Source organism: Oryx dammah, unplaced genomic scaffold, assembly GCF_014754425.2.
Source record: "Oryx dammah isolate SB20612 unplaced genomic scaffold, SCBI_Odam_1.1 HiC_scaffold_1, whole genome shotgun sequence".
NCBI classification, from domain to species: domain Eukaryota; kingdom Metazoa; phylum Chordata; class Mammalia; order Artiodactyla; family Bovidae; genus Oryx; species Oryx dammah.
Genome location: NW_024070185.1, coordinates 82,504,965 through 82,532,940, shown reverse-complemented (window position 1 = coordinate 82,532,940; position 27,976 = coordinate 82,504,965). Strand labels below are relative to the sequence as shown.

Below are 27,976 nucleotides of genomic sequence, written 5' to 3'. Positions count from 1 at the left end.
TTTGGAAAGAGCAGTCTGGCAGTCCTTCAATTAGTCACCTATGAACCAACAATTCCCTTCCTAGATATATACCTAAGAAAACTGAACACATGTGGTCACACAAAAATATGTACACAAATGTTCATAGTAGCATTATTCATTTATAGCCAAAAAGTAGAAACCACCCAAATGTCCTTCAGCTAATGAAAGGATAAACAAAATGTAGTATATCCACACAATGGAATATTATTCAGTCAAAAGAAGGAAGGATGTTGATACATGTTATAACAGAGATGAATCATGAAAACATTATGCTAGCTAATGAAAAGTCAGTCACAGAAGAACACGTATTGCATGATTCCATTTATATGAAATGTCTAAAACAGGCAAAACTATAGACACAGAAAGATTATTGGTTGCCTGGGGTTGGGGAGCAGGAGAAACAGGGGAACTAGGCAGTGACTGATAATGGATAGAGAATTTCTTTTGGGGTGATGAAAATATTCTAAAATTGACTGTAGTGATGACTGTACAAGTTTGAAAACACCAAAAGCTACTGAATTGTACCCTTTAAAAAAGTGAGTTGTATGAGATGTGAATTATTTCAATAAAGCTGTTATTTAAAAATTTAACAAAGAAAATAAGATGTAATAACTCATTCTAACAAAAGGAAGAAAGAAAGAAAGAAAATGTGGCAGTAACTGAAAAATGATATGAACACAGATATATTAACTTTACTTCTGGCCAGGATGTGGTGAAGCAACTGAAGGCTTCAAGGAAGAGGTGGTACTTTGATGTGAGTAGTGACTGACTGTCAGGAGTGAAGAAAATAAGGTCCCAAGGTGAGATTAACATAAAGATGAGGTAATTAGTTATTTTGTTTCTTGTACAGTTAAAACACTCCAAATTTTGCGAATCGTGGAACACCTATTTTTATCTCCTCCTAAACTGACAAAAGAAAATACATTTAAGAACAGGCTTACCAAAGAAAAAACCTGATGGAAACATGGAATTTGAAATCAGATATACCTTGGTAGAAGCCTGACTTCACTCTTGTAACTAAGCAAGATGACTCTGAGTGAGTTACTCTTGAAGTCTCTCTCTCTGCATTTCTGTAAGGAAGGTGGTTCTCACAGGGCTGTTATAAGGACAAGTAGAGATAGTATACATACCACAGCATTTAACAGAGCACATGCCAGTTACAAGGGTTTCCTGTGGCTCAGCAGTAAAGAATGCCTGCAATGCAGGAGACGAAGGAGATGTGGGTTCGATCCCTGGTAGGGGAGATCTCCTGGAGGAGGAAATGGCAACCTACTCCAGTATTCTTGTTGAGACAATCCTATGGACAGAGGAGGCTGGCAGGCTACAGCCTACGGGGTCACAAAGAGCGACTGAGCACGCACACACATGCATGTCAGTTACAGGTATCCTACAAGCGGTAACTATTATTGCAGCATGTCCAGCCCAACCTCCCACTGGATCTATGTGCCCCGAGCCGTCAGCTGTGCTTCACATGCCTCAGTGGACCGTCTAGAAAGGAGTTTGCATCTTTCAGGTTTCTTCCAAGGTTCTATTGTACAAAAGATTAGTAAACAAGAGAGAATTTACTAAAGCATTCATTAGGGAGAGAGAAGAGAGATCTAAAATCATATACCCACAACAAACATATTCCAAGTCATTATTTGATGGTTTAGCTTTCCAAAGCACCTCTAGATAGCCTAGAAGGATGGGGAGCAGAGTTTCCCAGAACCTTCATGAGGCATTTGGCTGCCTGGCTCCTCTGGCCAGAGTAAGGTGAAACTCTTCTTGTCTATTAGGTACAAGAGGTCAAAGAGGCCAACTCTGCTCTCCCTTTAAAGGCAAGTACATATAAACACATCACAAAATGTCCTCCAGCTGCAGGGCCCAGAGGGAGATGAACAACCATCTTACATTAATCAAAAACGCCCAGAGGAACTCATACCCCAAGTAGTTCTCAGTAAAAAGAAAACAAAACAAATAACCACCACTGCTCTCTGTAGAACAGAAGAATAAAGTTCTACCTCCTACCAGAGTTACAGAAAAAACTAGCTGATATATCAGGAAAGAAAAAGATGAAAATTCATCAATTTTCTCATTACACTTCAAAATATTAGCTATATTAGTTCTGAGGTTGAACTTTCTGTCTTTGTGCCTACTAAAGAATAAACTCAAATGACACCATGAACCCAAGCTTAACAAATATATTAAAAAGAAAATAAAAATAAGGGATATTCAATAAATTTGATTACAATATACTGGTTGAGAATGTTTAGCATGTATTTAAGTATAACCTGAAAACTATACATTTTTTACTTTATTCCTCAAGTTGGAACCACTAAACCAAAACGCAGATATATGCATATCATATAACATACATAAACCAATTCCATGGTATGAAAGCTGAAAAAAATAAATCTGTTTCTTCTGTATACTTTTACTGTAGCAAATAAGTCCAAGGAAAGCTAGAACTAAAACTCCAATTTCCTGATTCCAAATCCATCTTTTCTAAATCTTGGAAATGAAGAATAACAGCAGCTGGAAACAAAATTAAATCATAACAGCTAAAAATCCAGTTTCTTTTATGTTCCAATTTCCTAAATAAATATAACCTGCTATGCTCAGCGAGTAAATATCACAGCATTTCTGGATATGTCTGTCGTTGCATGTTTAGGTTACAAACTTATTATATGGGGACTCATGTATACTACTCAGAAAAAATCACAAATATGATCCATTTTAAACATTAACCCTTATTTATATTGAGTCATGATTCCCCTCCTTTTAAGTTTTAGCCTTCTAGTCCAGGAAGTACTTGGGTTCCCATCTTTATTTCATTTGACCAAATGATTAGGCTTTAGGTATAAGCAGGTATTTGAGATGGAGATTCAAATCATAGATGTCCCACAAAAAGCCCAGAATGTTGGCTAGAAACAAGTCAGAGGTCTTTCCCACACTGAAGGAGCAAAGATTACACAAGGTAAAATTCTAATACACCTTCAAAGACATAAAACCCTACAAAGATACCAAGGATAATGTAGTAGGGTTAACAAAAAGAACTCCACAGAGATAACCCTCTCAATTTTGGATACATGCCTGCCCTTGAGCCTTGATGGCATTCACCTTTTATTACTGTGCAGTGAAAGTTAAATAATTCTTTCTGGAGTAGAAAACAATCTAAGTTTGAAACATATTTTACACTGGAAATGGAGTAGTAAAGAATTTGACTCCAAAGAGCAGTCTGGGCTTTGTTTAGCTTCTAGGAGTTAATCTATATCTTTATTTAAAATGAGGGTTATACTTAATGGACATGAATTTGAGAAAACTCCGGGAAACAGTGAAGAACAGGGAAGTCTGGTGTACTATAGTTCATGGGGTTGCAAAATGACTTAGCGACTGAACAACAGTAACAATTCTTTTGATAGTCCCATGGATAGCAAGGAGATAAAACCAGTCAATCCTAAAGGAAATCAACTCTGAACATTCATTGGAAGGACTGATGCTGAAGCTGAAGCTCCAATACTTTGGCCACCTGATGTGAACAGCCATTGGAAAAGACCATGATGCTGGGAAAGACTGAGGGCAGGAGGAGAAGGCAGCGACAGAGGATGGGATGACTGGATGGTATTACTGACTCAATGGACATGAGTTTGAGCAAACTCTGGGAGATAGTGAAGAACAGGGAAGCCTGGACTGCTGTAGTCCATGGGGGTGCAAAGAGCTGGACAAGACTTAGCAACTGAACAACGACAGCAACAGATTTTAGGATGGGACAGGCCAAACCCAACAGTCTTAGGTTGGCCATGCCAGAAAGACAACCATATGGTTTAGGATGGGTCATGTAGAATCAGTCAAACTAGGGGCAGAGTTCAACCATGAGGAATATTCAGTTGATCATGCCTATGTAATGAAGCCCCAGTAAAAGCTGAACCATGAGGTTCAGTAGCACTTTCCTGGTTGGCAATACCCATGTTCCATCAATGCTGGGAGGGCACTGATGAGAACATCCTGAGAACAATACAAGTTCTGTATGTGGAACCCTCCCAGACTCTGACTACTGCCTCTCTTTCTTTGGGTGATATTTATGTGTATAAATGGCAACCCACTCCAGTACTCTTGCCTGGAAAATTCCATGGACAGAGGAACCTTGTAGGCTACATACAGTCCATGGGGTCGCAAAGAGTCGTACATAACTGAGCGACTTCATTTCACTTCAGTTTTCTCTGTGATAAACCATAACCATGAAATAATGGCTTTCAGTGAGTTCCATGAGTCCTTTAAGCAAATTATCAAATGTAAGGGTGGTTTGGAGAAACTTTCAAACTTGCAGTTGGTATAAGAAATGAGGATGGTCTTTGGAACTGTGCTCTCAAACTTTAGTTTGGCTAACTCTGGGAGGGAACATACATATTTTTCGGTGTAACTCTGAATATTTCTAGAATCTTTCTTGTGCAGTCATCTCCCCTTCAATGTGGATATGACCTCTGATCTCAAAACACTACAAAGAGATGGCATATATGATTACAAGTACATGATTGCTACAAAAACTGTACTGCTCATCTTGTTGGAACACTAATCTTCCTTTCGGGCTGTGAAGAAGAAATCTGCCATAATATGAGCTGCCCAGTGGTAGAGGCCACGTTGCAAATAACTGAGGGTGGCCTTCAATTAACATCGAGCAAGACTGAGGCTTAGTCCCACATTCTGAATGGAGTTGTAGCCAACAACCACATGGGCTCATACACCTTTACCTTACTTGACCCTTGAAAAGAGGATACAGCCCTAGCCAACTCCTTGATTGCAGATGAGATATAAACAAAGCCATGGACAGAGGAGCCTGGAGGGCTACAGTCCATAGGGTTGCAAAGAGTTGGATACATCTGAAGCAACTTGGCACTCATGCACAAGCAAAGCCATACTTGGACTCCTGAGCCACAGAAACTGTGGGATAATAAAGGTGTGTTATTTTAGATCACTATACCTGTAATAAATAACCAATAAAATAGGTAACTAGTAGTATTCTTCAGAAATGCAACATTAGAGGGCTATCTCTAAAATGAAAATAGAATCATGTCACTCACTGGCTTAAAAAAATTTCTCAGTGGTCTCTCACTGAATACAAATAAGTCAAACATCACAGCAAGGTATAAAAGACTTTTCCTTAATTTGACCTCTAGTACCCTGCCTGATCTCTTAATATGTACCACCCCCCAACCTCTTCTCTTTTTCCCTCTAAGCTCCAGCCATATACAACTAATTATAAATTAGCTTAATGATCTATCCTCCCCACCTATGTGCTGTTCCTATTCCTAGAGCAATTCTACCTTGGTCTGCTCCTGCCATGACTACCCCCTCATTTTCTCTACAGAAGTAAGTTTGTTGCTGCCTCAGTGGCTTTACCCTTTTCCAGATTACTGCAGAATATTTTTGTGTAGCAGGTCGCTCACTGTGCCTTCTATTGCTTGTTTGCTTCCATTCTTGCTTACTTACAAACTCTTCCTCCTTGAAGGGAGAAAACGAGTTTTGCTTGTCTGGGTTTATTTTTCTACAGTACTGGCAGAGAAGTGGCACTCAATAAACTTCTACTAAACGAATGAATTTACTCTGCTGGCAGAGGTCCATATAATTAAGGCTGTGGTCTTCCCAGTGGTCACATATGGTTGTGAGAGCTGCATAGTAAAGAAGGCAGAGAGATGAAGAATTGATGCCTTCAAAACTGTGGTACTGGAGAAGACTCCTGAGAGTCCCTTGGACAGCAAGATCAAACCAGTCAATCTTACAGGAAATCAACCCTGAATACTCATCAGAAAGACTAATGCTGAAGCTGAAGCTGCAGTATTTTGGTCACCTGATGCAAACAGCCGACTCCCTGGAAACATCCCTGATACTGGGAAAGACTGAGGGCAGAAGGAGAAGAGGGCATCAGAGGATGAGATGGCTGGGTGGTATCACCGATGCAATGGACATGAACTTGGGCAAACTTCAGAAGATGGTGCGGGATAGGGAGCCCTGGCCATGCTGCAGTCCATGGGGTTGCAGAGAGTCGGACATGACTGGGGACTGAACAATAACAACAAACAAATGAATGTCAATAAAACTATACACACTGGCCATAACTTTTCAAGGAAAAAAAGTTATAATCCACAAAATAATTTTCTGTAGTACAAAGTACAAAACTGTGTATACCATAGTAAACTATGAACCTCTAAGATTCTCTAAATCTATTCAACATCTATTCAGTTCACTTCTCAACATCCCGTTAAACCTGCCACACAACAGAAAACAAATCAATATCTGTTATTTCATTATTAGATATTTCCAAAGACTTTAAAGTCATAAAATTGATATTTTCAAAGAATTTAAAGTCATAAAATCAACCCAAATCAGAGAATATCACAACTAAATTTAAACTAATTTACATTCAAGTCAAAATGTAAATATTCATGTCTTAGTTTATTTAAGCTTAAATTCAAAAAACTCCAAAGCCAGTTTTGAATAGAAAAGAAAACAAACCAGTATTCTTTCACTTTCTATTTTTTTTTATAAAATATTCATATTTACACTTACTGAAATTTCAGCTGAGAGGAGAAAGAAAGGTTACTTTGATTGCTAAAATACCAGTGATAAAATTAATCTTTAAAGATGTTCACATAGTTATCTAAATACCATTTCAACTTAAAAAAAAATAATATTAAGGTAATTAATACTATTTTCTTCATTCAGCAAACAAAAACATATTTTACTATCAAATCCCAAACTGTAACATTTATATTTAAAAAGCTGATTCTGACAGTTGAGTTTTTGTTACATATAACAAAATAAAGGGGGAAGTGGGCCTCAAATAACTAAACTAAAAAATAATTTGTGCTATGAGTATTTATTACACAAGGTAAAAGATAACAGAAGTTTATGATAATCAGTGGAAGCAATCTGAGTACAGCAGTTACAAATATTTTAGTTCTCTAGTACAACACACTACATTTCACCCTGCAGAAAGAATGTTGGCAAAGATCTCTACCACATGGAAACTGCTTTTAAAGCTGTTGGGCCCTGAAATTCTATTCAACAGTTTGAAATCACTCCACAGCTTTTCTCATTCACCCTCCCACTTGGGGCTAATGCAAGCCATGACCATCTATTGAGGAAAACCACAAAAAACTTCAAAACAGCTACAACGGTAGGCTCTTTTCTCACATATTATTTTAAATATTGTTTGTTAAAATGTGACATCTAAGAATCTTAGTAAATATAAAGGCAATCTTTAATCTTTTTAAGTCTCAGTTACCTCGGACAATTATTTTTTAACAAGCACTTAAGTATATCACTGCATAACTTGAATGTCCATGCAGGCAAGAACAGCGTGCTGCAAAAGTCACAAAACCATGTTATGCTTAATTTCAACCACTGACTTTTTTGACAAACTAGTATCTAAAATGCAGCACCAGCAATTCTGAGTGATTCTGTCTGAAGTTACTTAAGAAAAAGTAGAAAATGTGTACCACCAGATAAAATCCAGTGGTGAGCCTAAAAGAATCTTTCCCATTTCATTCCTTTGAAATCTTTGATTAAAGTTCTATTATTTTTCTAGTCTGCAATACTATTTTTGCATTTTTCATACCTTAAATTTTAAAAGAAATGCTATTAACTAAAAATAATGATATCTATGGAAATTATAAAACTGAGGAATTTGAAATTATGGCTTTTTCAATATTCTGTATCACCTAAAAGTAAGTGTTAATGACTATTTTTCATGTTAAATTTAAAGTTTAAGTTTTAAAACTGTTCCTGGAACTTGTTTCTGCTCATACCAATACAAATCAGGAGTTCTTATAAAGTAGCAAAGCTGAAATATGATATTTTTAACTCACATGAGACAGGATCATGGGTCTTCATTTTAACTGTTTATATTACAGGTATTCTAAGAAGACTTCAATTGCATACCTTTGTTCAAGGTACCTAATTATTAAAAAACTGAAATTATCAACATTGCTTGGATTTTTGATAGAAAAAGAACTAAAACCAATTTCTGAAACTATTTTTCAGAATATCACTGATACATAAAAACTTTCAGCATCTAATTAAAGATCACAAAGGGTTAAATACTGTTCGCTGGCCCCTGCTGCGTATACCCTGCCAAAAAGTCCTCTAAGCTTTTAAATATTGCTTCGATGGTCTGCATTTTTATTTCCAGGGAAAAAGAGAGTATTGTCCCACAGTCAGCAGGCCACTAGCTTATTAGTTTTCAGTCACCTTAATTTCTATTAAAATGAAGACTCTGCAATCTACACTTCTCCTGTTCCTGTTTGTGCCTCTGATAAAGCCAGCACCACCATCTCAGCAGGATTCACGCATTATCTATGATTATGGAACAGATAATCTTGAAGAAACGTTTTTTAGCCAAGATTATGAGGATAAATACCTGGATGGAAAAAGTACTAAGGTATTTTATTTCTACTTTAAATTTAATTTCTAAAATAGTCACCCATTTAAATGCATGTTTTTGTTTTTTTCTGAATGTGTCTGATAAGGTAAGAGAAAAGGAAAAGCACTTGAAATGATTCAAAACAATTCAAAATAACTGTCCCTAAATTATATTTTTAAAGTATGCATGCTTCCCAAATTAATAAATAGACTCTATGAAAACCAAATAGTATCTGTAACAACCAAAACATAAAATTTAAGGAAAACTAAAATTTGAAATATAAAATTTAAGGAAAATTCAATTTAAAGATGATCTCTTATCAGCAGAGATTTACATTTAAGTCATGATACATAGTGCCATTTATTTGCATATTAAAATAAAATAGGAGAAATGTGTATTAGGAGAAATAAAGATGGATTACTAGCTCAAGGTTTATTATTTTAGGAAGAAGTAGTTCAAGTACATAAATAGAAGAGTACTGCTTATTTTGTATCTACAGGATTTCATAATAATTCATGTATGTCAACTACACAGTATCAAAAAATTAAAACTACTAATATGGAGCACGATTTTCAATCAATTTCAACAATTTAGGCTCTATCATTTTACCAAGTAACTGTCACTGTCATTGTCTACAGAGATGACTTTCCTACCACATTTTTCATATTCTGCTTGTACAGGGACTAAGTAAGTACTTGTGGTTTTACTGGAACACAGAAATGAACACTGGACAAAGAAAAAGTTAATACAACGCATAAGGATCTGTTGCCTGCCTACAGTGTGTCTGTATGTGTCTCTCTCACACACACACGCAAAATGGAAAATGAGAGATGCAGCCAAATACTTAACAATGTTGATTCCTTCAAAAGTTCTTACTATAAATAAGATGATAAGTATTTTAAGAGTAAACAGTTATAATAGATTCTTTCCTTTCAGTACAGATGAGCAAATGTTAATACTACAACTTCTTTCAATGACGTTGGCTAATATGCTAGTATTATTATCATATATGTATATATTAATAATATATGTATATATAGTCATGCTTCCCAGGTGCTTAGGCAAAAAAAAAAAAAAAGGCCTATTATAACAAGCTGTCGGCTCACATGGCTGATTTCAATCTTATCAATCTGTTTAAAGAATACTTTCAAAATCTCCTGGTCCCTAAAAAGTAGTAAGTAAAAAAGTTCTCTGTTTCTCTTTACATTGCTTTAGGAGTCTCTCTAAATATAAATACAGGGACCAAGATATTTGTGAAGTGGAGCAGAATTCAACAGCACTTAATAGACAAATGGAGAGTGGAGGGACTGTTCAACCAGAACATTTATGGGAGAATGCTCTCTGTAATCCCTCAGTTTTACAGTCCAAATTGTAAATAATACCAAAATTACCAAATTGTAAATAAACATTTATTTTTCCAATAGGAAAAAGAAACTATGATAATAGTACCCGATGAGAAAAGTTTTCAATTACAAAAAGATGAGAGTATAATGCCATTACCGCCCAAGAAAGAAAATGATGGTAAGTATGAATACTCTATTATCCTATTTTTAAAAAGAGCTTTAAAAAGTAGCTTACATTGGAACTTTATTTGTTATTGTTCAAAATTGCATCAGGATACAGTAAATCCAAACAGTGGAATTTTATCTCCAATGATAAAGTCAAACAGATATATTGTAAATTTTCACCATTTACCATTCCACATTGTAAGTGAAAAACATGGAATAGGAACATTCAAGAATAACCAAAGTTCAGTTTAGGTTTAACCTCTATAAAGTGTGTGCTTCTATCTATATAAAATAAATTCAAGAAATACTTGTTAAATACCAATTAGTTGCAAATCCCTGGTGGCTCAGCTGGTAAAGAATCTGCCTGCAATGTAGGAGACCTGGGTTCAATCCGTGGGTTGGGAAGATCCCCTGGAGAAGGGAATGGCTACCCAGTCCAGTATTCTGGCCTGGAGGATTCCATGGATTGTATAGTCCATGGGGTTGCAAAGAGTTGGACACAACTGAGCGACTTTCACTTTCACTTTCACATATAGTCTGAGGATAAAGTAAATAAAATATTATTTTTGCTTTTAAGAAATTCACAGGAGAGATGGTTATATACATAAGTCATTATAATGTATGTTTCAATTAAAACAATAGCTGCTGCTGCTGCTAAGTCACTTCAGTCATGTCCGACTCTGTGCAACCCCATAGACGGCAGCCCACCAGGCTACCCCGTCCCTGGGATTCTCCAGGCAAGAACACTGGAGTGGGTAAAACAATAGCAAACTTATAAAATAACAAATTACAAAGTACTACTTATTAGTTTCTATTTGGTTTATTATTGCTCTCTCATAGACCATTATTTTGTGACAATATGAAAAAAAACCACACAGTAATTTCTATAGTGCTACAATAAATTAAAATGAAACAAAACAGAAAATATATCTCAAGAAATTTGAAAAGCATCATAGTGAAAATAGACTGGAAGAAATTAAAAGATATTTCTTGCTCTTGGATAGGATGATTTAACATTACAAAGATGGTAGTTCTCCCTAAATCTGTAACAATAAACTTCTTTAAAGAGTTGGGTAAGGTTGATCCTCAAGTTCAGATGGAAAATCAGATCTGCATGAAATCACCTATTAGAACATACTTTAAAGCCTCCATACGTAAAATAAGAATAATACTGGTGCATGAATGAATGTCCACAGACAGAAAGAAATACATATAGAAATTTAGTAAATAACAAAGGGAGCATCTTTAATCACTGAAGCAAAGATGATGTTTTTATTTTTAAAAAATATTTATTTATTTATGTATGGCTGCTCTGGGTCTTCATTGCTGTCTGTGAGTTTTCTCTAGTTGCAGATGGGGCTACCCTTTGCTGCAGTACACAGGCTCTAGGTGCTCAGGCTTCAATAGGTGTAGCATGTGGGCTCAGTAGCTGTGGCTCAGGAGCTTAGTTGCTCTGTGCCATGTGGCATCATCCCAGACCAGGGATCGAACCCATGTCCCCTGCATTGGCAGATGGATTCTTAACCACTGGACCACCAGGGAAGTCCCAAAGATGATATTTTTAAAAACTGAGTCTGGGACAACCTTAAAAAGGGATACAATTATATTCCTCTTAGAAAAATAAACTTCAAATAAATTAGGGTCTAAATGTAAAAAGTGAAACCATTTAAATAGTAGGGGATAACTTGACTGTGGGATACCTCAAAATCCAGAGATGATAATAGAAAAGACCAATAAGTTTGACTCCATAAATGAAAAACATTTGCATGGCAAAAATCATCATAAATGAAGCCGAAGACAACTTAAAATTGAGAAAAATATTTTCAATATACACCACTGCAAAGAGTTAATATCTCTAATTTATAAAGAACAAGTAAAAATCCTGGAAAAAGAAACTGATAAAAAAAAATCCATGGGTAAAATGGGCAAAAGGTATGAACAGACAATTCACAAAATGACATAAAAATGACCCTTAAACACATGAAAGGTGTTCAATCTCACATGTAAATTTAAATTGAGATAAAAATTCTTAACCTATATGACAAAAGTGTGACAACATATTAATATATTCCACTGGTAAAACCTGTGGGGTGTCAGACACTGACATGTTGCTGATAGTAATGCAAACTGGTAGAACGGAGAGGAATTTGGTAATATCTGATGAAACCTAATATGCATTTACTTTCTGACATAGCAATTGACCTCTAGGAATTTATCCTAAAGATATACCTTCAAAAGTAAGAAAATACATATGCAAAATCTCTGAAGGATTGCTTGCAACAGCAAAATATTGGAAACAATCTAATTATTCATAAATTGAAGAGTAGTTGAATAAAGTATGGTACATCTACCTAGGGAATACCATGCAGTGGCGAAAATGAATGAGGACGATTTCTATAACAAATATGGATTGATTTCTAGGAGAGATTATGTGGAAAAAACCAAAGTGCAAAAGAATATCTACAGTATGCTGTCTCTTCTAAAAAATGAAAGGGATATAAGAGAAGACACACTTGTGTGAAAGAAATTCAAGAAGGGCAATTAAGCTGAGACTAGTTACCTATGGGTTACAGATGGACTAGGGGTGGAAGGAGGGGGACAGGAACTATAGATACAGGGAAAAGGTGGCAGAACTTCTCTGAGCACACTTTCTGTGCATATTTGATTTTAGAACAACACTATATTCACATAAGCAAATAAATATAGTACATTCATAAATAAAATCAACAAGGACAAGATAAAAAGAACCCAAACTGACAAACAAACAGAAAAATACAAACTTAATTGCATTTCAAATGAATAACATAACACATTACAGGAAGGGAAATCTAACTGAAGTAACTCAATATTTTGATGTATACTTTCAGTAGACAAATACTAAAATTCCAATGAGTAGGTTTGTTTCCCATAGTGTTATAGGTTAATAATAATGAAACTACTTAATGTGTGTTCTAGGATTGAGTAAAGTAAATATAAAGTGGATCAGGAGAGTGAGGTTTCTCATAATCAGAGAAGGGTGTTAAAAGATATGGTAAGGGGGAAGGCTAGAAGGAACACTATGGAGATGAAGTGGGAATGGACTGGAATGAAAGGTATCAGCATCAACTCCTGGTTTGTATACAGATATACAGAAAAAGATATAGACATGTTTACTTCCCTGTATGAGTAGGTATGTGTATATATGCATATGATATGTTTATGTTTTTATATGAGCATATGGTACATACATGTGTGTACATGTGTAGTATGTCCATGTATAAAGACATATATGTGTGTATGTATGTATTATATATGCTACTGCTAAGTTGCTTCAGTCGTGTCCGACTCTGTGCGACCCCATAGATGGCAGCACACCAGGCTCCTCTGTTCCTGGGATTCTCCAGGCAAGAATACTGGAGTGGGTTGCCATTTCCTTCTCTGTATTATATATGAAAAGAGAACAAAATAAAAATAAATATATTTCCCAGTCCTCTTTGCTGAAAGATCCTAGAAACAATGAGATCCCAGTAGCAATGAGCACATGCACACCCAAACCTTGGTTCCTAAATACCATTCTCCACTGAAATGGACCAGTACTTCTTGAAGTAATAGCTGATTTCAGACCTGGGGCCGGGAATGGGCAAGGATTGGTATGGGACATCTCAGCATGCCAGAAAATAAGTAAGCTCTCAAAGAATAGTAGAGACATTTAATTTTTTAATCAAAATATAAAAAATATATATGTATAAATGTATGACAGATGTATAAGATTTATTCACTGAAATCCAGACAATAATGCTGAGAGATATTTTAAAAAACCTAAATATATAGATAGAGATACGTTGTATTTAAGGACCAGAAAACTCAGTATCATTAAAATTTCAATTTTCCCCAAATTCATCTGTAGATTCAATACAGTCCCAATTAAAATTCTAACAGGCTTTAAGTAATTAACAAGCTGAGTTTAAAATTTATATAAAAATGAAAAGAACCTAGAAGAAACATAACATTAAAGAAGAATAAATTTAGAGAATTTACACTACCTAGTATCAAGACTTACTATACAACTTTTAAAAGAAAACAGGACAAAAACTTGATAATTGGCAAAGATTTCTTAAACACAGCACAAAAAGCATGAACTATAAGGGAATCAATTATTATTCATTAAAATAAAAAAATGTTTGCTCTTTAAGAGACACTGATTAAAAATTAAAACAAAACAAAACAAAAACAAGCCAGAAATTAGAGAAAACATTTTCTCCAAAACATAAATCTGACAAATGACTTATATCTATATAATATATATAATTCAAAACTAATAATGCAAAACCCATTTAAAACAGGCAAAAGACATGAGTAGACACTTTACCACACACACAAAAAATGTGGATGGCAAATAAGTGCATAAAAAGATGCTCAGCACATTAGTCATTAGGAAAATGTAAATTCAAACACGAGATGCCCCAACACATCTTACTTGAAAGGCTAAAATAAAAAAGTCCAACCACACATATCAAATGTTGGAAAGAATGTGGAGCAATTGGAACTTAGATGTACTGCTAACGAGAATGTAAAATGGCACAATGACTTTGGGAAACAGTTTAGGACTTTTTCCAAAAGGTAAAATATATATGTATAATAAGACACAGCCATTCTATGCTTAGGTATTTATAGAAGAGAAATGAAAGCATTAAGTCCATACATTAACGTTCATAGCAGCTCTCTGAAATAGCTGCGAACTGGAAACAACCCAAATATATGTAAGAGATGACTGTATAAACTGTGTCTATTGACAGAATGGAATAAATTGGAATGAACTCAATAATAAATAGAAATGAATTACTGATAATACAAAAATAGATGACCCTCAAAATAATTATGCAGAGTTAAAGAAGCCAGACAAAAGAGCATATACTGCATTCTTTTGATATAAAAGTTTCAGAAATGTGTTTCCGGTCCTTAATATATTCATAATATTAACACATTAAGATAATAACAGAAAGGATATTAGTGGTTACTGTGAGGGAGAGATAATTACCAAAGAGCATGAGGAAACTTTTAGAGTGATGGACATGTTAATTATCTTGATTGTGGTGATGGACATCCAACTTATAAATTATACAAGTTAAATATGTGCAACTTATTGTATAACACTGAACCACAAAAAGGCTATGGGATGATAAAACAGAGTTTAGGAGTTCTCGTCGACTAATCTGGGACAATTTGATTATCAAAATAAATATGACAGTAACATATGACCCATGGGATAAGGAATTCATAAGTTCATGCTGACAAAAATAAATAAGGAGGGAACATTCCACCTCATATCAGAATGTGAACTAACAAATGTAGAAGAAATGACGGAATCAGAAAAATTATTATTTGGCAACTATCCCAGTGGTAAATGATTCAGGCAGGACTCTTCAATAGATGAAAACTAGTTTTAAAACATGGAAGTTTAATAACAAACCTGATGTTCAGAATCTCAAAGTACTTCTCTAGAAGGTACACACTCATTACAAAGTGAAAAACAGTAATTTTATAGGGTGAGAACCATGGCAGACACCAACTGAACCAAGTTACCCAAGACAGCATTGTAAGGAATGAGACAGATACATGACACAGAGAATGAAACATTATTTCTGTAGTATTCCTGCCAAAAATGGGGAACCTTTTTTATAAACCCCAGTTGAAAGACATTCTGCAAAATAAGTGCCCTGAAAATAAATTTTTTAAAAATTCAAAAATTTCCAAAACAGTAAAAAGATATGAAAAACAAAGACTAAGTAACTCTTCCAGGCTGAAGGCCTGACAAGTAAGTGCAATGAATGATACAGGGTGCAATGGGATTCTAAAAGTGCCCACAATGACTCCAAATTTTTGTTGCTGTTGTTCTTGCTGGAAATGACTTTTACTTGAATCTAAGTTTAAGGGAGATTGGAGGAGATTATTACAAAGCTAAAACTCAAAACTCTATGATTCCAAGTTCATACTTTGTTTATTTTACTCATTAGTTTCATTGGAAGGACTGATACTGAGGCTGAACCTCTAATACTTTGGCCACCTAATGCGAAGAGTTGATTCACTGGAAAAGATTCTGATGCAGGGAAAAATTGAAGGCAAAAGGAGAAGGGGTGACAGAGGATGAGATGATTAGATAGCATAACCAACTCAACGGACATGAATTTGAATAAACTATGGGAGACAGTGAAGGAGACGGGAGCCTGGTATGCTGCAGTGCATGGGGTTGCAAAGAGGAGGATATGACTTAGCAACTGAACAACAAACTCATTAGAAATGTGTTTGCACTACCCCAAGTGATAATACCTTAAGTCCAGCTTTATGATTTTTTGATATGCAAATGAAGAAATGTAACTGTCAATCAATTCAGCAATTAAATGATCATTGCCAAAACAGGAGAATAAAAGAGATTGTGTATTACAGAATTTAAAATAAAATTATGCTGAGTTACCAGATACAATATAGATCACTAGCTAATATGGCCATAACATCTTTCCTGTTATCATCTATAACTGTGTAAAGTATCTTTTCAAATTAGTAATAACATTCATGATAGCAAGAATTTTAATACTAGAGGTCAGATATTTTTAAATGATTTTTATGATTTTGTTTCCCAATTCAGAAATGCCCACATGCCTGCTATGTGTTTGTTTAAGTGGCTCCGTATACTGTGAAGAAGTTGACATTGACGCTGTACCACCTTTGCCAAAGGAATCAGCCTATCTTTATGCACGATTCAACAAAATTAAAAAGCTGACCGCCAAAGATTTTGCAGACATACGTAAGCTAATTTTAAATAAAATATTAGTGTTAACTCATGTTAGTTATTTAACTCATATAAACACAAGTTTCTAGGTACCTGTGGCCTATCACATGTAGGATAGTCACTGCTGGGGTATTTTAAGTATCCTGTCAGGAGGGTGTTGCTGTGAGCGCCACACACAGCAACTACTTCTGCAGTCAAGTCCAAGTCCTGGATCACTCATCCCAGAAAAATTTTCTATATTCCAATCTTGTCGAGGGCTTCTGAAGAAAATTATACCAAGAAATGCACACTGGCTCCACTACACATTTATGAGATTAACCATAGTGAATTCATGCTGTCGCTGGTAGTTTCCAACTGATTGAATATAGTTGTTTCTCATTATTTGTGGATTTTATGTTTTCAAACTCACCTACTTTATAAAATTTATTTGTAACCCCAAAATAAATACTTCTGGCACTTTCAGGGTTATTCACAGCATGTGCACAGTGGCAAAAAATGTGAGTCATCCAGGTGAGGTAGAACAAGATGCTTTGTCCTTTATTTCAGCTTTAAACAAGCACCTCGTTTACAGTCTACTTAGTGCAATATTTTTCACTTTTCATTTTTTGGCTTTTTTGCTGTTTGAAACACTCCCTAAATATAGTGCTGAAGTGCTGTATATTGTTCCTAACTGCAAGAGGGCTGTGATGTGCCTTCCAGAGAAAATACGTGTTAAGCAGTCTTCATTTAAGTGAGTTACAGTGCTGTTGGTCGTGAGTTTAATATTAATGTAGCAACAATATATACTAAATAAGATGCCTTTAAAAAAGAAACACATAAAATTTTCTGATTGGCTGATGAAAACGTGTGATGAAAGGCTCGAATCCATATACTGCCTAGGAGCAATGGTTCCATATTCACTAACTCAGCATTTGTGTCGACTTTATAGATGACTACCTTAAATAGTGAGAAGTGACCATACCTCCCAATCATCCTAGACAGAACAAAAGTGATGCAGACATACACACACATATTGAATTTCTCTCTCAATATGTACCACGTTAACAAATTAGGGAACATTTTTGCCTTTGTTGTTTTTAAGCAATAAGGCATGAAGAGATTAAGATAATATACCCACAATCACAGGGGCTTCCCTGGTGGCTAAGACGGTAAAGTATCTGCCTGCAACATGGGAGGACCTGAGTTCGATCCCTGGGTCAGGAAGATCCCCTGGAGAAGGGAATGGCAACCCATTCCAGTATTCTTGCCTGGACAGGATGCCAGGGACAGAGGAGAGGAGCCTGGTGGGCTACAGTTTATAGAGTTGCAAAGAGTCAGACACAACTGAGCAACTAATACAAACAAAACAAACCCATAATCACAATGCAACAGGATGGCAAGAAATTCAAAAATATTTACATGATTCTATTCAATCAAACATAATGCTTGCTTTCCATAATTTGCAACAAAGAATTTCTTTCAAATTACTTGAGCATACTGAGAATTCAAACAAAAAAGGATGGAAGGACTCTATTAACTTAAAGTTCCCTTCCAAACCTGAAATTCTAGAACTCCAGTGAGAAATGACATCAGTGTCAAGCACTGAGTATATGCTGAGTATTCATTCAATAAAACTTACTAAGCTATTCATTGTACATGTTCTGCAAAGCACTAAAAATAAAAGAAATTTGAATTACCTGTTAAATAAATGCTTTTCCTCAGTCAACACAATTAAGAATTTAACTTCATGTATTTAAAAAAATTTTTTATGTATTGTTTGTATATTTTTCCTTTAAGCTAACTTAAGACGACTCGATTTTACGGGAAATTTGATTGAAGACATAGAAGATGGCACTTTTTCAAAACTTTCTCTGTTAGAAGAACTTACACTAGCTGAAAATCAACTACTGAAGCTTCCAGTTCTCCCTCCCAAGCTTACTTTATTTAATGCAAAATATAACAAAATCAAGAGTAGAGGAATCAAAGCAAATACATTCAAAGTAAGTATTTTATAGTATAACTGAGCACAATATAGTATCATTGTTATACAGCCAATAATAACATGATAAAAGAAGAAACTATAGGCTAGAATTTTGTTTTAAAACTATTACATAATAAATAGTGATATTATTAGGCTCATTCAAGTCTAGCTTATGCCTGTACCTCACTTAAAATAACTTTATTTTGTTTCATGGGACTACCTGGTGTCACATCTCTTTCCTTTGTTCACACACCAAATATTTATTTATATAGATAAAGACAGGCTTCCCTGGTAGCTCAGAGGTTAAAGCGTCTGCCTGCAATGCGGGAGACCCGGGTTTGATCCCTGGGTTGGGAAGATTCCCCTGGAGAAGGAAATGGCAACCCACTCCAGTATTCTTGCCTGGAGAATCCCATGGACGGAGGAGCCTGGTGGGCTACAGTCCGCAGGGTCGCAAAGAGTCGGACATGACTGAGCGATTTCATTTTCACTTTCTTTCATAGACAAAGACTCATGGTACCAAGAGTCTCCAAAACCTCAAAATGGGAGTTTTCCTGTGTTTTTTCTTCTCTACAGTATTAGTCATTCATAAACACCAGAAAAATCATGCTCTAAAGACTGAATTTTATTTTTAATACTTAAAAGTATTAGAACATAGAGTTCTGTAGGGAGATATTCTTTTGAATTCCATGATGGCACCTAATACAAAATTCTGTATGTAGTAAAAATTAAATATATTTCTTAATTTAGTCATTCAAGAAAATAAATGTTCAGGAAAAGGGGAAGGTGATTTACTTTGATTTAGGTAGCCAGGTTGTCTCAAAATGCAGTTTACAGAGAAGTAATCACCTCAGCCCAGGGCTTCCAGAGATCTGAAGTACTCATTCCCAGTCCTGGAAGAAGCCCCAGATAAAAGGCTGAGACAATCATGCTACTGGTTAGCAACAGAAGACCTTGCTCAAAATACAGGATTGTAGCTCCTTTTGACAATTTCTAACAGTTCCTCTGAAGTTAAGGAACTCTTACAGGACTTTCAGAAACTGGACTTACTTTAAAAACAAACAAACAAAATGCTTGTAATTTGAACATACACAATTTGTTAAAGACCTACAGGAGCTGGTCAACATTTACATAAGAAGTATTTGAATATTTTACATATGGATTACAGAAAGGATTCAGGACAAACTGGCATCAAAATGATAAAGTCGGCTATTTTCTAGTTTTGCTTAATGCCCAAGGCTGCAAAAGCCACTGGTAAAATCAAGTCACTCTAATCCATGTAAAGAGGTCCACTGGGGAAGACAGGAGTTTGATTCTTATATAATGGACCATAGGATGCTTAAGAGGGCTTCCTAGGTGGTACAGTGGTAAAGAATCTACCCGCCAAAACAGGAGACTTGGGTTGGATCCCTGGTTCAGGAAGATCTCCTGGTATAAGAAATGGCAACTCACGCCAGTATTCTTGCCTGGAAAATCCCATGGACAGAGGAGCCTGGTGGGTTCCATGGGTCACACAGAATTGGACATGACTGAGTGACTAAGCACACACGTAGGATGCTTAAGAAAGGATTAAAATAGCAACAAATTAATTCTAAAAAAAATAAAGAATCAAAATTCTGCCATAGAATGTATATAAAAAGTAAGGTAAAACATTACTGTCAGGGGAAACTGTTATCTTGAAACTATAGAATTGTACACAATAATGGGTTATCGATTATGAAGAGTAATCTAATATAGACCCCTTAGGGGGGTAAAAAAAAAACCATACCCAGCCACGTATTTAATACATTGGTTTGGAAGATATCTTACTAACAAGCACACACATCTCTTAGGAATATTCATTCTACTACAAGTCAGTGGAGCTGAAATGGAAAGTTCTGGAGGTTCAAGAGGGGGTTATAGCAGTACCAGGATCCAAATACAATCCTGCATAAGCATTAACATCATCACCTATTCCAAAGACAAATTTAAAGAGCCCCACAAATTGACATGAGGGCTGAGGCTGGCTATGACTGGGTATTCAGATGAGTAGACAGACATGGGGATGCATTAGGGTTCTATTGCCCTTTGTAAAGAACCGAAATACACTACTTGTAAACAACAAACAAAAAATCCCACCAAATCAAAAACTACCATACCAATGATTAATAGTATTGATACATGTCTATATCTATGTATTTATACATATGTATACTTATATATGTGTATATAGCTTGAATCGTGAAGAAATGCACTGATCTCAGGTATCAACTCAAGCAAAAGCACCTTTCCCTTACAGAAACTGAATAACCTCTCCTTCCTCTACTTGGATCACAATGCTTTGGAATCTGTGCCTCTTAATTTACCAGAAAGTCTGCGTGTAATTCATCTTCAGGTATGATTGCTCCTTTCACAGTATCAGACTTTAATTCAAATTACTATGGGTCAATCTTATAATTCATTAGGAAATTCACTTACTTATATGTAAATGTTGCCCATCAAAATAATTAATATTTAGTCAACTGCTCTCTCTTGCCCAGAAGCCACAGTTCTACTCAGAGCAAAACCAAAGGATCAGTAACACCAGGTATGAGGTCTGCTCTTATAGTATGGCTTGTCTCCAGGTGTGTACCTGGCATCTCCTAGTTAATCTGACATGTGGATGTGAAGTTAGGGGACACTAAGACCGGTGGTTTATGTTTCTTTCTCCAAATAGCACTGAACACTTGCTTTTGGAGACTTCCCAGCTGACTTTATTGTCCAAGATCAAAGGTAATAGAAAAGTGAAGAGGGAATAAAAAGAAACTAAAAGTGGTCTTTCACCATTACAAGAATTCTTATTTGTCCTTTTCACTTTTTTAAAGTACATTTAAGGACACAGTACCCATTTTGAGTTGACACTCTACAACAGGATACATTTTCCAGCTAGTATAATCTTATTTGTACTCAGAAATTTGTTACATATATGAGTTTTATTCTTAGAAAAAGCAAGTAGTCTGTTCTTTCAAAGTAATACTGTAGACTTTAAAAAGGGAGGCTCAGACTGCTCAGACAGAGTTTTTTATTACCATGAAGATGGATATATAGTATGTAGAGTATTTTAAAAAATCACTTTTTATCGACAGATAAAATATTCTGCCAGACCTCATTACACAGCATACAAAAGAATGATTTGGAGTTTATAAACAATTTTTCCCTTTTGTTTTCCAGTTTAACAACATAACTTCAATTACAGATGATACATTCTGCAAGGCTAATGACACCAGTTATATTCGGGACCGCATTGAAGAGATACGCTTGGAGGGCAACCCCATCATCCTGGGAAAACATCCCAACAGTTTTATCTGCTTAAAAAGATTGCCTGTAGGGTCATACATTTAACCATTATCAATGCAGCATTGCTAAAGTACACACATACTTATAATCTGTCTCAACAATGTTTAAAGGAGCATAAATATTTAATATTAATTTTGCATCTGACTATTGAAGGAACTTATGCTTTAAGCAGGATGTTAAAAAATAGTCTTATATATAACAACAAGTAAAAAGTAAGATTGAATCGCTAAGTTCAAAACAGAAATGTGAAAATATTTGAAGAGAATTACAAAATCCCTGTAGTTCATAATAGAGTACCGGTATGTTTTTATATAAATACCCCAAATTAAGAAGCGTTACAAAGTTAAAAGATAAGTCCAAGAAACTTTCAACTGTCTTTCCTGGCTTCCACTTGATCCCTAAAGCTTTTAAGGCATATGTTCCAAAGACTTTGAAAAGCTGAATATTTCTAAGGATCTCTCACTTTTCTTTCTTTTATGATTTATACATTATTCATTATGAAGTAGGAACTCTGTTTTCTTTCTTTTAAGGCAGCTACTATATTTTTACTTAGCCTGAGAAATAGGGTATAGTCTTATACCTAAGCAAAACTTTCCAAATAAAGCATAACTGTACTCTCTTAACAAACAGCTAATATAGTAATGTTCAATTATTCTGTTTTGTGGTCACACAATTAAAAGCTTTAGTAAAGTAGTATAAAAGTTTATTTACTCTAAATAATCAACATTCTAAGTCTACCACAAAACATTTTAGGAAGCTAAGCACATCAAAATCAGTATGCTTATTAAAAAAACTGAAAGTCCACTCTGTTTCTCAGAATATAGCCATAAAGTTCTCCACTGTAAAGTCTTTCAGTTACGATATACCTGCAAAATATTTTTTATACTATAGGAATGAATCTTATCAATAAATTTATCCAAATATAAAATATGAAAACAAAGCAAATTCTGTGGCATTACTATTGCACACCACCTTCCCAACCACCCATACACATTCATGTTCATGAAAATAGGCCATATATTCATAAGAAAGCATCTCAGCAACATTTTCTAAAGATCCATGATTAAATGATATGTTTAAAGATAAGAATTAATCTCTAATCTAATAGTGATGATTTATAACGGCACTGCTGCCAGACTGAAATTCCTGAAATTACCTTCCTCTTGCCCAAACCCCATTCAAAATTCTTAGCTTCCACACTTCTTTGGGGTTGCATATAAAATTATCGCTGCTTTAGAAATAAAGGTCTGAAGTGCGTATATAAAAATCACCAACATTGTTTCCAACATCAATTATAAATTAGAATCAAGTTGGTCTCTATCCTATTTCTGGAACAAATATTATTGGTGTTTTTTCATTTCATAATAAAGTAATAAAAGTAAAAAATATGCTCATTTCCATTATCTTAAATAGATAATGCTTTATTTTTGACACTGATAATGAAAGAAACAGAGGATTAAAATTTAAAATATTTTACCCTACAAACATTCCTGAAAGAAACTAAAGAAGATACGCATAAATAGAAGGACAGCTTGTGTTCATGAATGAAAGATGGAAAAGTTAGTATGCCAACACTATCCAAAACAATTTATAGATTCAAAACAATCCTTATCAAAATCTCAATGTAATATTTTGAAGAACTGGGAAAACCCACCAAAATTCATATGGAATCTCAAGGGATTCCAAATAGTCAAAAGAAATTTGAAAGAAAGAACAAGACTGCAGGATTCTACACTTCCTCATTTCAAAATGTAACTACAAAGCTACAGTAATTAAAAGTGTGGTACTGGCATAAGGACAGACATATAGACCAATGGAATAGAATAGTGAGACCAGAAACAAAACTTTGCATGTATAATCAAATGATTTTTGAAAAAGGCATCAAGACCACTCAATTAGGAAAAGACAGTCTCTTCAACAAGTGGTGCTAGGAAAACTGGATATTCACGTGTATAAGAATGAAGCTGGACTGCAGGCTTACAACATACACAAAAATTAACTCAAACTGAATTAAATACCTAAACTTAAGAGCTAATCCATAAAACTCCTACTAAAAATAAATAGAAAATTATGTATGATTCTGAATTTGGCAACAATTTCCTGGATATGACACCAAAAGCACAGGATAAAAAAGAAAAGAAAACATAGATAAACTGGACTTCAAAATTAAAAATTTCTATACATCAAAGAACACTATCAAGAAAATGAAAAGACAATTCAGTGAATGGAAGAAAACATGTGCCCATCATATTTGATGAGGTAAATATGTAAAAAATATCTACAACTCAACAACAAAAAACCTGATGCAAAAAGGGACAAAGAACTTAAATAGGCATTGCTCCAAAGAAGAAATACAAATGGACAATTAGCACATGAAAAGATACTCAAGGTCACTAATCATTAGGGAAGGAAATGCAAATCAAAGCCAGAAAGAATACCAAGTCACACCCAAAAGTTTGGTTACAAAAAACAAAACAAAAACCCAGACAATAAGGAATGTTGGCAAAGATGTGAAGAAACTGGAAGCCTCATGTCCTGCTGTTGGGGATGTAAAGTGGTGCAAGCTGAAAGAAAGAATTATACAATCCAGCAATTCCACTTACAGGTATATATACTTAAAAGAATTAAAATTGAGACTTGCATAGATATTTGTACACCAATGACTTGAGAAGGACTATTCACAATAGCCAAAAGGTGAAAACAATTAAGTGTCTATTAAAAGATGAATGAATAAACAAAATTTGGTAAGTACATATAACAGAATAGTATCCAGGGTTAAAAGGAATGAAATTTTGACACATGCTACAATATAAATAAATCTTGAGGACAGTATATTAAGTGAAATAATCTGGCAAAAAGAACAAATTTTATGATTCTGCTTGAACAAGATACGTAGTCGAATTCACAGAAATGGAAAATAGAATGATGGTTCCCAGAAGTTGTGGGACAGAGGAATGACAAATTAAGTGTTTAATGGGGACAAGGTTTTCAGTTTGGGATGAATAAAACATTCTGTAGATAAACACTGGTGATGACTGCATAACCATGTGACTGTTTCTTTCCATTCTAACAACCCTGTCACCAGCAAAGACCAGCTCAAATAAGCACTTTATCTGCTACAGGAAAAGCACACCAATTATACTTCTACACTTGCCTTAAAAACACATAGAGGAAAATCAGCTTAAAAATGGATCTAGTGCTCACATTTCCCACAACTCATCCTAATGTATAAGTAAATGGCCACATGATATGATTTATTATCATAACTGCCAGCATGCTCCTCAATCATTCCTCTATTTTACCAATTCTGAAGAAGAGCTATTTAACTGTTCTTGTTCAAGAGCACCTGCAAGTAAACATGATCCTGGGAACTCCTCAAGGGACCACAGCACACTACAGATACAGGCATGCTTCATTCTAAAGAAAATCCTGTGCCTGACAGATTAGCTCAACCAAATAAAATGCAGATGATGATGACTAAGATTTAAAAAAGGAACCCAAAATAAACGAGTGTTAGCACCAGTCATAAAAACAACAGTCATGACAAAAGTCCTGACTCAGGATTTTGAGGAAACCTGAACCTTGCCATATTATTCATGTGAACTCTTTCAGAACTGATTTCTGTGTGAATCCCTGCTGTCAATAATTTGATCTGATCCAACTAAGCATGAGTCAGAGGATTACAATGCAGCCAAACATAATTCTAGCCATGAGAAACAAAAACAGGGAGTTTTAAAAATGTCTTCGTATCTGCATCAGACCTAAGAAGCATTACTTTATAAGAATCAGACCTCAATATTTAAATGTGAAATAAACAATAAGTAAGAAGCTTAAATTCAGAGAGTGATTCAGGATGTAAAGATTACATTATGACATTATAAGGCTTCTATGCTTATATTCTTTATTAGCATTTGCCATTTTACTTCAAGTATCCTTGACAGATTAATTTTTCAAAATGTATATTATAAAATAAATATGACTATAATTATTTTTCTTTCAATGAAAATGGTTCACTGACTTGTACAGACGCATTCCTCCTCTATTTACTGCAAATATACAAATTCCAGAAGCCAATAAAAATATTTTCTATTGTTTGAAAACTATAACAATGTTATCTTAAATCCCCAAATTGACATCAGCTTCACTTTCCATATATGTTTAAATTGAAAGATTTTAGACTCTACCTTGAAATGTTTAAATGTGCGCTTACGATAGTCACACCACTCCACAAAGAAGCGTAGGCTTTGGAAAAACATAAGCAGATCTCTTTTTTCTTCTGCTCTGTAGAAATAAAAGGTTCTATGATTAATAAATATCATTAAATGAACCCCCCAATCTGGCTTTATCTTTTTACAGACCTGACACTACTTGCTTGATATATCTCTATATACCAAACTCTGCATTTCTGAGTATGTCCCCTGCGTGATTTCTCAGACTGGAATTCACTTTTCTCCATTTTCAAATGTTTAAATTCTACCCATCTTTCAAGATATCACACAAATGGGACATCCTCCTTGATACCTCATTTGATGATCTGTGGTATAGTAAAGAATATATCTGGTCTTAGTTACTAGTTCCTAGTCATTATTTCATGCAAGGATAGGCACAAAAAAGGACAGAAATGGTAAGAACCTAACAGAAGAAGAAGAGATTAAGAAGAGGTGGCAAGGATACACGGAAGAACTATACAAAAAAAGTTTTAACAACCGGGAAAATTCTATGGCGCGGTCACTCATCTAGAGCCAGACATCCTGGGGTGTGAAGTCAAGCGGGCCTTAGGAAGCATTACTGCAAACAAAACTAGTGAAGGTGATGGAATTCCAGCTGAGCTCTTTCAAATCCTAAAAGATGATGCTGTAAAAGTGATGCACTCAATATGCCAGCAAATATGGAAAACTCAGCAGTGGCCACAGGACTGGAACAGGTCAGTTTTCACTCCAATCCCAAAGAGATATAATGCCAAAGAATATTCAAACTACTGTATACTACTTGTATGGTGAGGACATTTATGAGCACAAATTGTGCTCATTTCATGTGCTAAGCAAGGTAATGCTCAAAACCCTTCATGTTAGGCTTCAACAGTACATGAACTGAGAACTTCCAGATGTATAAGCTGGATTTAGAAAAGGCAGAGGAACAGAGATCAAATTGCCAACATCCACTAGATCACAGAGAAAACAAGGGAATTCTAGAAAAACATCTACTTCTGCTTCATTGACTATGCTAAAGCCTTTGACTGTGTGGATCTCAACAAACTGTGGAAAATTCTTATACAGACAGTAATACAAGACCACCTTACCTGTTTCCTGAGAAACATGATGCAAGTCAAGAAGCAACAGTTAGAACCAGACATGGAACAATGCACTGGTTCAAACTGGGAAAGGAGTATGACAAGGTTACATACTATCACCCTGTTTATTTAACTCTATGCAGAGTTCAGTTCAGTTCAGTTCAGTCGCTCAGTCGAGTCCGACTCTCTGCGACCCCATGAACTCAGTTGTACAACAATACCTACACAGTAGGTATGACATTACTTTCCATTACGGGGGAAGCACACAGGAGAGGTGTACAGGCAAGGACTGGTGCCCGTTAAGAGAACACTGTGTTCAAAGAACTGCAAGGTATTCAGAATGGCTAGAGTGAGGAGAAGGAGGAGAAAAGTGAAGAGGAAAAGATCAGAGATGAGATTAGGACAGTGCCAATTCATTTGTTCATTTATTCCTTAGACTGAAGTCCTACTATGTACCATCCACTGTATTAAGTTCACTTCAGTTGCTTAGCCGTGTCTGTCTCTCCGTGACCCCATGAATCCCAGCATGCCAGGCCTCCCTGTCCATCACCAACTCCCGGAGCTCACTCAAACTCATGTGAATCGAGTCAGTGATGCCATCCAGCCATCTCATCCTCTGTCGTCCCCTCCTCCTCCTGCCCCCAATCCCTCCCAGCATCAGAGTCTTTTCCAATAAGTCAACTCTTTGCATGAAGTGGCCAAAGTATAGGAGTTTCAG

The 27,976-nt window shown here is 35.4% G+C and overlaps 2 protein-coding genes across 3 annotated transcripts in view; one reads left to right on the top strand and one right to left on the bottom strand.

Moving 5' to 3' along the window:
* The window catches only part of LOC120867416 (centromere protein P), a 236,777-nt gene that overhangs the window by 139,942 nt on the left and 68,859 nt on the right, over positions 1 to 27,976 (bottom strand). Inside the window, exon 5 of the mRNA XM_040245881.1 lies at positions 26,153 to 26,249. Within this exon, the coding sequence (XP_040101815.1) occupies positions 26,153 to 26,249 (97 nt within the window). The remainder of the gene's footprint in view (positions 1 to 26,152; positions 26,250 to 27,976) is intronic.
* OGN (osteoglycin) lies at positions 7,062 to 23,236 on the top strand. 2 transcript variants are annotated; one of them, XM_040245857.1, is made up of 8 exons: positions 7,062 to 7,174; positions 7,911 to 7,949; positions 8,189 to 8,437; positions 9,844 to 9,940; positions 16,550 to 16,708; positions 18,470 to 18,672; positions 20,932 to 21,027; positions 21,843 to 23,236. In XM_040245857.1, the coding sequence occupies exons 3-8, from the start codon at positions 8,264 to 8,266 to the stop codon at positions 22,011 to 22,013; spliced, it is 900 nt and encodes a 299-aa protein (XP_040101791.1). In that variant the 5' UTR covers positions 7,062 to 7,174; positions 7,911 to 7,949; positions 8,189 to 8,263; the 3' UTR covers positions 22,014 to 23,236. The 2 variants fall into 2 exon arrangements, with proteins under 2 accessions (XP_040101791.1, XP_040101801.1); XM_040245867.1 differs by lacking the exon at positions 7,911 to 7,949.

Excerpts from the sequence above, each read along its gene's own strand:
- OGN (XM_040245867.1), top strand. The coding sequence starts at position 8,264 with ATGAAGACTCTGCAATCTACACTTCTCCTGTTCCTGTTTGTGCCTCTG. Across the intron at positions 8,438-9,843 it reads TGGATGGAAAAAGTACTAAG|GAAAAAGAAACTATGATAAT; the intron begins GTATTTTATTTC and ends TTTTTCCAATAG. Across the intron at positions 21,028-21,842 it reads TGCGTGTAATTCATCTTCAG|TTTAACAACATAACTTCAAT; the intron begins GTATGATTGCTC and ends TTTGTTTTCCAG.